This window comes from Serinus canaria, chromosome 7 (assembly GCF_022539315.1).
Source record: "Serinus canaria isolate serCan28SL12 chromosome 7, serCan2020, whole genome shotgun sequence".
Lineage (NCBI taxonomy): Eukaryota > Metazoa > Chordata > Aves > Passeriformes > Fringillidae > Serinus > Serinus canaria.
Genome location: NC_066321.1, coordinates 19,448,780 through 19,459,496, shown reverse-complemented (window position 1 = coordinate 19,459,496; position 10,717 = coordinate 19,448,780). Strand labels below are relative to the sequence as shown.

At 35.8% G+C, this 10,717-nt stretch overlaps 1 protein-coding gene across 1 annotated transcript in view; it reads right to left on the bottom strand.

Annotated features, from left to right (window-relative positions):
- Positions 1-521: 521 nt before the first annotated feature.
- Positions 522-10,717, bottom strand: part of GAD1 (glutamate decarboxylase 1) — a 28,029-nt gene continuing 17,833 nt past the window's right edge. Inside the window, exons 10-16 of the mRNA XM_030241772.2 lie at positions 9,695-9,811; positions 9,471-9,535; positions 6,155-6,233; positions 4,402-4,551; positions 2,967-3,074; positions 2,208-2,297; positions 522-695 (exon numbers count right to left, since the gene is read on the bottom strand). Of these exons, the coding sequence (XP_030097632.1) occupies positions 522-695; positions 2,208-2,297; positions 2,967-3,074; positions 4,402-4,551; positions 6,155-6,233; positions 9,471-9,535; positions 9,695-9,811 (783 nt within the window). The remainder of the gene's footprint in view (positions 696-2,207; positions 2,298-2,966; positions 3,075-4,401; positions 4,552-6,154; positions 6,234-9,470; positions 9,536-9,694; positions 9,812-10,717) is intronic.

The following is a 10,717-nucleotide window of genomic DNA, read 5'->3' as shown; positions in this document are numbered from 1 at the left end:
TAGCTCCTAAGAATCTACATTTTAGAAATGTTTCTATATGTCTATTTCTGTCTGGCAGAAAAACTTGTAGCACATTATCCACATCAAAGTTGTTGAAGGAAAACTTAATTTTCTTAAAGTGGAAAACATGCTGTGGTTTCGATCTAAGTTTATAACCACTTTATATATATATATATGTGTGTATATATATAATTATATATATTTATTTATACTGTACATATATACTGTGCAGAGTTCTTAACTTGCTATTTTAATATCTATTAATTTTCTGCTGTCTACAATAAACAAGACCAATGTAAGAGTCAATAGTACTTCAACTTCAAGATAATACATTTTCCCTCAATAATATGATCTACCAATACATATATATTTCAGTAGCCTATAGTTGTTTTGTTTAAGGATATCTTAGGAGATTGCAACTTACAGAAAGAGAATTTCCTTTAAACATGTTCTGCAGAACTGGGTTTAAAAAATAGCCAGTGCTGGAAAACAGGGAATTCAAGAAATAAATCATTCAACCACTACAGCTCCTGCCCCAGCCTCTCAATCTCCTCAATGAGGAAGTCAATGTCAGACTTAGTTGCTGCAGGGTTTGAGATGACCATTCGGAAGAAGTTGACTTTATCGCCCTGAGGCTGATATCCAACCATGGTGGTACCTGACTCCATCATCAATGCCTTGATTTTTGGTGCCACCTTTATCATTAAAAAAAAAAAAAAGAGAGAGAGAGACACACACACAAAGAGAGAAGAAAAAATTATTCTTTCCTTGTATATTACAGCAAATCTTAATTCAGAAAAAATAAATTGACAGGCATTTGTTTTAATAAAAAATGTAATGAGAAAAAAAGCTTGAATAACTAAATATGTAAGATTGGCTATTTAAAGAAAAATTGACAACAATAATATCCATCTTTTTGATTTACAAATTAATAGTATCCCAGAGTATTCGCTATGTAATAATTTTATATATTAAATGTATATCTCATTTCTATGTGCTGAAGATTTTGTCATGATGAAACATTTTCTGCTTCTGTATGAATGTCCACCATGAGAATATTATGTATTCTCAAAGCATTTTGTATGGGGGGACAACAATGGAAATTTTTCAACAAGATCTATGTCATAAAGAATATTTTTTGTTAGGATAAGCCATGGAAACCTTCCAGTAGTTTTGCAGTACTGTGCATTTACCACAATCTCACTTCCTTGGTTTAATTTACAAGGAAAAATGTTCTGACAGTCTTAATACTTCGTATTGACTAAGCCCAGTTTTTCCATCCAGACCTTCATTCTCCTGCTCTGCTCTCTGCCAGGCAAGGTCAGATGTCTGGCTCTTTCATTGTTTTGTAGAATGCTTTATGATGTCCTCTAACATTTAACAGGGTTAAATCAAATATTTCATCCCTCTTGCTGTTTCTTACTTCTTACCTCTATCTTCCTCTATTCTCTTTTTTTGGCAATTTCTTTATCTCACATGGGACAGGAATTTTACCCAGGAAATTCTATTCTCTTCTATTCTCTTCCCCCATTGTGATGCAGCCATTAAATCCCCTACAAAATCTCCCAAGTTTGCTCATTCTTCTCACTTCCTTAACACACACTCACACAGACAGACACAAAATAGCAATTATTTTTGACATCGTGATATCATTTTTTGTCTTCTGAATGTATTTCATTCCACTTCTGTCTAAAGCACTACTACAAAATTACTGGTTTTTGCTTCCCTCAGGTCCTGAATAACATTATATCTTGTCTGGTAATGCTTCTACGATACCTTCACTTTCCTCCACTACTTCAAATAAATGTATCCCAAAGTCCTCCAAAGGGTATTCATTTTCACTGAAATGCATTAATGCATCGGCATTTAAAATCAGAATAAATACCTGAAAAGGAACCCACAGGTTTTCATGTCCTTCACCTGTCCAAGTGTTTTCAAACAATTACTCTTCTGTTTCTCTTGTAAATAAGCTGTCCTGTCCAAGAAGACTGTGATGTCTGTAGGCCTAGCTACTTTTTAAGACTTTAATACTTTGAGCACAGGATGACTGAATATGTTCTGAATCTGGTTCTACAGGGAAAACATTACTTGAGCATCAATATAAATAAAAGACAAAAGTGAACAAATATCAAGGTCATTACAAACAATGGAGAACTGACGTCTCAGAATCTGGAATTATCTTTTTACATTTAACCAAAAATACTTACCCTGTGTAACTTTTCTCTTCTCTCATCAGAGTCTGGCATGCCCCTGAGACTTGGAGGAATATACCAAAAGCATACATTTGTATGCTCTGGCTACAAAAAGAACCAAACATATGCATCAATTAAAAAAAAAATCTACAGATCATTTCCACACTAAAGGCTAATCAGTAGCATATTTTATCATAGACATGAAAGACAGAATATAGTAGTAACTTTCCTAGTCCTGCATGTTAAACAGACAGAAATGGATTACAGTACTGCTGCTTGCCTCTGCTGCCTTAGATTCCCTATACATTGTCCCATTTGCAATATTTAGGTTGCTAATGAAGTGCAAATGCTTTTCACCCTTGTGCAGTTCTATGAGTAACTGTTTTTCAGGATCACAGCAAGGGCAATCCAATTTTCCTTTCCTTAGCAAAGGGGGAAATGAAGTTTATACTATGATCCAAAGGTTTATGTACTGGCACTAGCAAAAGAATATACAGTAAAAAGAGCAGATTCCCAGTAATGTACTAATAATCTCAGTATGAGTAGGTTGTATTAAGGCAATCTTCATTCCCTAAACTGGGAAGGCCTCTGCAGAAGAGGAGATAAACCTGACATTTATGATACAAAATCACATGTCTTTGACAAAAAATCTGCTCAGATGCCAATAGTCATGTAGTTCTTTAGAAAATCAGAGCAGTTTTGCATAGCTGTCTTGAAGAACTGTGAGAAGCATGGAGACAGATTTGGCTCATGCATATGTTAAAGCAAACTTACCTGCCCTTCAAAAACCATCTCAAATTCTTCTCTGTTTTTGATTTTAGTGTAGAGATATTCTGCCAGCTCCAGGCATTTATTGATCTGATTTTCAAATCCTACTGTACCCTATTTTAATAAGAAAGTAAGTATTAATTATATGGTCATTTTTTTTCTGCTCTGATAAAAACACCTTTTCAGATGGGTTTCACTCTTAAATATTTTCAGGCAGAAAACATTTAGCAATATTATTTCTTGTAACTTAAAAGTAGCATTAATCAATGGTAAAGAAGTGGCTAAAGGTGGCCCAGTTGTAAGTCACTATTTGGTTTGTCTCATTTTATTTTATAAGAGAATTTATTATGAAAATAACAAGGACTTTCACTATTTTTACTAGATTATTTTCGGTATTTTATATTTTTTGGGTTTCCAAAAATATTATGGATATTAAGTCCTGGCTTCACAGCTGTGGCTGAAAGACCAGAAACTTGGAATGGGAATTCAGTTGAAAGTGTAAGAATTGGGAAGTAAAATATTTCCCCTGAACAGTTTGCTAGAAATGTGCATTTAACCAGCAAGTAAAAGTCTGCAATATGTTTAATAGAAGTCACTTGCCTACCCACTGATATCTTGTCAAGGTCATAATCCCAGAAAAAGTATATCAATATTGATAATAAATAGTTGGGGTTTTTTTAAGTACACTTTGTACATAAATGAAGAAGCAAGCATTTTCTCCCAAAGTGAAAATTAGTTTATGATTTTAGAGTTTATCATTCGATTTAATATCAATTTTATTAGACTCTGGATAGGTTACCCAACTGACTTCCCATTTTGCCAGCAGCAGATCAAGAATAACAGTAATGAGATGACTGCAGATAAAGGAATAAAAATGGAATGTGTTTTGTTGACTACATGAACCCTCATCTTATGAACATGTAAGCCTGGACAAAAGCCCATGCTTAAATTCAGCCATCCAGGCATACCACAGTAGTACCAGGAATAACTGTGGAATCATCACTTGGGCAATGGTTGCTCAGGAAAACGGCTTTGTTTTAAGTTAAAAAGTTGCTCATAAAATCTATGCATTGAAATGTCATATTCAAAGGACCCTTATAAGTCATCAAGACTGCTCTGCTGTTACAAGTAAACTATCATAAAATACTGTCCAAGTGTAGAGCATCACAACAAGAGATCATTTTGGTGCCCTGCATTCAATGGTTTTTCTGCAGGACTCATTTAGTGACTTAAATCTTCTTTGAATTGCCATCTGAATTTACTGACAGCTAGCATTGTTCTACAATTCACATAGTTCCTTTCTGAGTTAATACTTGGATATTTCTGTGTTTAGAAATTGCAATGACAGAAACATTTATGCTAAATGAATTATTCAATTACATGACACTTACAAATTAAATTAATACTTTTCTGGTTTTTGAGCTAAACTTTTGTTACTTACCTTTGCTTTCCACATCAACCAAAATTTGAAAATGTCTACATGTCGACCACACTGTATTGCCTTATCTCCAGTGTCATAGGAGACATCATACTGTTTGTCTGGCTGGAAGAGATAGCCTGCACACATTTGATTGCAGCCTTGAAGGATACCCTACAACAAAAAACATGTACACTTATATGACTTACCTGGCATTTGTGCATGAGAGAATGTACACATTAATAATGTATCAAAATGTATTTCAAACATGTACAGGAGGATTGTTCTTTGATGGGACATATTATAACATACTGAACTTGTTTTGCAAACCTGAGCCACAAAATGATTTCATTAACCTAAGGTGGCTCTCTTAGAAGTCTCTGAGTAGCCATATGGTTTACACACACAAACACCCCCCTGAGAAAACATTCACAGATTAATTTGGATACTTAGTTTGTGATATTAGCTTTACCTACTTCAATTTATAAGGCTATGTTCTTTAAACTTAAATTTATTATTTGTTAAATTGCACACTAGAGTAAAGCTGTGGTCTCTCAATGTAATAGATTGCTACACAAAATGGAGTGAAAAAATGTAATTGAAGGTTTAAACTTTGTATGTTGTTCAGCTTTATGACACTTAACATTAGTGATAAGCACAAATTACATAAACGGGACATTTTTTGCATATAAATAAATATGGTTCACAGACCAATAGAAATCTAGGGACTACTGGTAAAAATGCCTGGTGGAAACACCAAGCAGCAAATTCCTGTATGTTACAAAGGAAGTCACAGAAGTCTTATATGTGAATTTCTAAAATGGTTTGCATTTCCTTTAGAGTTTAAAACTGTTTTTGCAAGAAACTTGAAGACACCAGCGTGTCTCATAAATACAAAAACATCTATCAAAATTTTCATATAGAGAACAAAAACTCTTGCCAAAGTCCTGCAATAGCTGGCACAATAAGCACGCATGCCACTAAACAAAGGCTCGTGCTTCCCTTCAATAGTTGTGTTTTACAAAGGGGAATGAATGCTGCAGCCCTCAGTTTAGAGATGCATTGGTTGGAAGAGCAATGGCAGACCTCGGGCTGCAGCTTCCAATTCTTCAATCCCAGTTCTATACACAGGGATTACTTCAACTAAGTGCTTCTAATAGCAATTGGCATACAAGAGGTTAATAGACAACATCATTAGTCCTACCCAAATATGATACCACATATGATTTGATCTTTAAAAAGATCATTTCATAAAAATATGTGTTGCTTAAAAGAAACAAGACACAAGGTTTTCCTTTAATTGATGACAACTAAGAATCGAGATGCTAGCCCGAAAAGAGTCATAAGAAGACCAGCATGTTTTCTTTCCAGCAGAACTGGGAAACTTCTAAACCACTTTGTAAGGTAAAACTTGCTTCTTACGTAAGCAGTTTAGACTGTGACCAAGTACTAAGACCGAGGCTCTATGTTCAATACATCATAGAAACAAAGGGGCAGGTGCTCAGATGAAGTACATTAGCTTGGCTCTGCTGTTGCTATCAGAATATGCAAAGATCCAACAGGTGAGGATCTGACCCATGTTGTCTACAACTTTAACTAAAAAAAGCCAAAACCCCCAGGACAGATAAAACAACTTCCAAAACACAATGTAAATCCACACAATTATTCCTTCCAAAAGAAGTTTTGAAATTAAACAGATTTTGCAGTACCCTCTTAAAAAGTAGGGCTTGATATTTATTATTTTTTTTAATGTTTAATTATTAAATATAAGACAGACCTTCTCACGGACAAGAATGGCAGAACATTGTAACAACACTCCCATCATCTTGTGTGGATTCCAAGTGACTGAGTTGGCTCTGCAAAAAAATTACACATTCAGATAGGTCTGGAAAACAGAAACTTAATCTGAAGCAGTCACCTTTGTTCTCTACTTTCAGCTGGAAATATATGGAGTTTTGACCATGATGATATCCCTATGGGTATTATTGCTGTCTTAAGTGTCTTCTTTCCCAGCTATGCTGTTCAGGAAAGGAATTTTTTTCATGTTAAGATTGCAATGTCAGGCTTCTGATTATTTTATATTATTACTAATACCAGCTAATTAGTATCAAACTGATTAGCTGATACAGTAACATCATCCCCAGAAGAGTTCTCTTCTAGAAATAGCACTAATAAAAATAGCAAAACCTCTTTGATATGTTCTATCGATTCAAGGTACTGATGGGGAAAGTGGGGGTGTCAGACAATTAAGGGACTAATTTGAATTGTGGGAGAATACAGTTCTTTACTAAACAGCTGCTGGAAAAATAGAAAGGAAATAAAAAGACATTTTGTATTCTTCCCTGCTTTCCCAGTTAGAGCCACAGCCCTTGCTTGTCAAGCCCATGGACTGTTAAAAGGCTCTGAAACTTTATATCTTATCCTACCATTCTCTATGTAAAGCTTAAAATTTCTTACATGTACACATAAGTCAATGCACAAGATCACCTAATTTACAAGTCAAACAGATGTTCTGTATTTTAACATACTATCCTAGACAGTTTAATGGTGACACTGAAATGAATGTGCCAACGTTGCAGGTCCATTGACCTTTTCACCCCAAGTAATTAATTACCAAGCGTCCCCTTGATTCACTGCATGTTCCAGAGAAGCAAAGTGCATAATTGTATTTCACAGACTATGTGTGTGTTTTAACAATGTGGTTGAGAGAAAATTAAAAGGTATTTCTTCCTCTTTTACACCCTGCTTTCAGAGGACAGAGACACAACCACAGTTTCTCTGTTTTGAGCAACACAGTGATGTCTTCACCCCAGTCTGAGGACCGCTGATTTCTAGATACAATTCCAACCCCTGTATGTGCTAGGTTAGACTGTAGCACCCTTCAGCTGAAGGAACAGTGAAGCCTGTGCTGTACCTGGGGAGCTCACCATCCTCCTAACATTGGCTGCTTATGCAGTGCAAACCAGCAGATAAATAGCTGAGACTTATCTTTTAGAAAAACTTCACTAATAGTTCAGATGAAGCAGTCAAGAAAAAGGAATTTATATAAAAACTTATTCCCTTTTGAAAACACCATGCCTTCAGTTTAGCCTTTTGAAAACACCATGCCTTCATTCCTCACAAGGAGAATTAGGGTTATGTTAACATGAAGCTGCCACTCTCTCAGTGCAGCCCCCAGCCAGAGGCTGTCCTACCACAGGCAATCCCAGCTCTGTGCCATGGCAGCATGCCAGTCCTCCATGTCAGTGTGTCCAAGCAGGCCAAGTACAACCTGTGTTATCAACAGACCCCAGCTGGGGCCCATGACAGGCAATTACCCCGTACACGTGGGCCCCATCCCATGTTTGAAATCTGTATAGCTGATCAGGAAAGAAATAATTTCACGCTTCATAGCCTGCTGCTTGCTGTATTTGCTTGAAAGAATGGTGTTAATTAGCACCTCAGGGTTGACCTCAGGTCAAAAGGGGTGTGCCAAACTCCTGTGACCAAACCTCTCTATCTTAAGAAAATTATTTTGCAATGCTGACTTAATATTAGACATGTTTCCATGAGTCACAAGTAAATTGGACTGGGCAAAGGGTGATATAATTCTGCTGCTTCAGGGAACTCCACACCACTCACCGGTGCCCTTGCGACAGAAAGGTCCCCATGGTTTTGCTACCAGTCCTTCCATTCACCATCCTTGATGTTGTACTTATTCTTCACTTTCTGTATGAGGTGCCTAAACCTAGGATAATTTGTTTTCCCTAAGGAGGAGCATTGCTCACTGTACTCATTTTACAATTTTACATGGTGCCCATATTCAGAACGGCCAACTCAAGGGAGCAATTTGGTGCTAATTTAAAAGTACATGGATAGAGCTTGCTTCAAGTATTTTTTGCTTCCCTGAAGGCTGATACCTGCAATGATGGAAAAGACCTAAAGTTTCTGATTCTATATTGTTTTTCTGATTTTTTTCAGATGGACACCATTTTATGCTAGAGTGCTTTCAGAGGAAATCTAGAGATCAAAGCACCCATGGGATTATGAATATAGCATCTTCTACAGACTTGTCATCATTGGATATGGGTACAACTGTGCAAACACCATGCCTGGAATGACTCCTGAGTCAAAATTGTAAGAACCAGTGGGAGGGTCGCATTCTCACTCTGCTGTCACTACCAACACAAATGCTTTGCCTCTTTAAGTTTGATTCAATCAAAGGCTGGCTTCTGCTCTCAGCGGGTATCTTGGTAAGCTGCGTTACGTACCTGGGGGGACACACATGCTCTTTTCTGCAGACTTCACTCTGACCTCACCAAGAGCGTCCTGCTTGTTTCATGTAATCCCCACAAGGCACCAACACACAAGGCCCTGAGACAGGTGACATCTGTCACCCTTTCTGGCCCCTCTGTAAATTACCTCAGTCTTCTCCCTGGTACAGCAGAAGTGTAGCAGCTCTGTCTATCATAGTCCTTTCAAGCCTTAAAGGTACTGAAACTTGCCCCTGAAAATTGCTGCTAATTCAGTCTCTACCTCCTCTCATTGTTGTATATACCTATCCATTTTTGTGTGTGTGTATGTATAAATAAAAGTAATATAAGACTAAGCATATGTATGTGTTCCATTTTCCATAAAACCTGCAAACATCTTTCAGGAGAGAACCTCTACAAATTCCCACTGTGGGTATTCATGCTCAAACACCTTCCCTGGATCCCTCATTCATCACTGATATTCTCAAAGCCCTACATAACAGAGATTGTCTAGCTCTCACACTTCATTTCTTTCTTCAAATACTTCTCCATCTATTCCCAGACTTATGATCCTCTCAAAGCTATGCACAGAACAATCTCCCTTCCTTTTTGCCAAGTAATATCCTTGTCTTCCTTCAAATCTGCTGAAAACTTACCTCTCACTCAACGGTACATCAAGATTTCTTCTGTAGTATTGTTTCCATCTCCCTAGTGTGAACCTTTCCTTTTTGCCTCACTATTGTTTAATTCAGTGTTTAAACTCCTCACCATAGCAAAGTAACATTTTCATGAATTGTTGAAGTGTCATGTACCTTGTGAAAGCACTTTAAGAACAGTATTACAAAGAAGCCCTGGTAGTACCTTTCTATTCCATTCAATTTATGACGGTGCTTTCGGGACATTAAGAGTCCACCCCCCCAGGCAGCCTGGAAGAGACAGAAAAAAAGAGAAGACTCATTTTTTTTTAAAAGCTCAACTGATTTTAGTTTACTCAGGGTCTAGTAATAAACATTTTAATTCAAAAAAACCCGTGTGAACTGAGGTTCTCTTTTTTTCCTGAGTAGCAGCACTTTTTTGTTACTTACATCAACATGGAGCCAGAGGTTGTATTTTTCACATATATCTGCAATCTCCTGTATTGGATCAAAGGCTCCATATACTGTTGTGCCTGCAGTTGCATTTACAAAAAGAGGAACATATCCCTACCAAAAAAAAAAAAAAAAAGTCAAAAATAAATTGATAACACTTTCAGGGAAATAAAAATGGAAAAATAAAAAGGAAAATAATTTCAAAAACATTATCTCATTTTGTAACCGAAAAATGTTTTATAAAGAATATTATTTTGTTTAATCTCTTTCAGCGAGGAGATTCAAACAATGTAGTGGAAGATGAGCAATATTCAAGTAAATTTGGGACTTTAACACCAGTATAAACAAAAATTAATTAAATATGATTTGTAAGTCATGATTTGAAGGCTTGAAATTGTTCCTTTAGTCCTTATCTACTAATAAACAGAACAAAGCAATCTAAAACAAAAGCAATAAATGAGAAACTATCAGATCAAAGAGAGAAAATTTTGAATTAGATGAAATAATTGTGAATTGCTATTTCATAGAGTTCCCAAATGTAAAGAAGTTAAGAAATTGTTTTTAAAAAATCTTGATTTCTCTTTGATTATTTTATTAAAAATGCATTAGTTTTTCCACTGCACTGATGCAATAAATAGCAGTTAAATTTAATCTTATTGTCTATATTTAACAAATATATGTGCTACCTGCATGAAATCTATAGGATTTTTTAACAGCTCTGTAGAATCTTTTATGGGTTTCGCTAAACTTAAAAGTTTAGATAAAAGATTTTATGTTTCCATGCTTGTTTCCATATATTTCCAAACGGGAAATTATTTTTAAAAATCATGAGCTACAGTTGTAGCTCAAGAGTTAAAAGTCTTTTGGTTTTAAACAGAAAATGGAAACCTTACCAAGACGAACAGAAAATTCTGTAAACAATACATGAATGTATAATTAAACATATAAAAATACTGTTATTGTATTTATATCATTATAGTGTTCTCTTTAATGTCAACACTCTGGCTTCAAAGGAAAAAG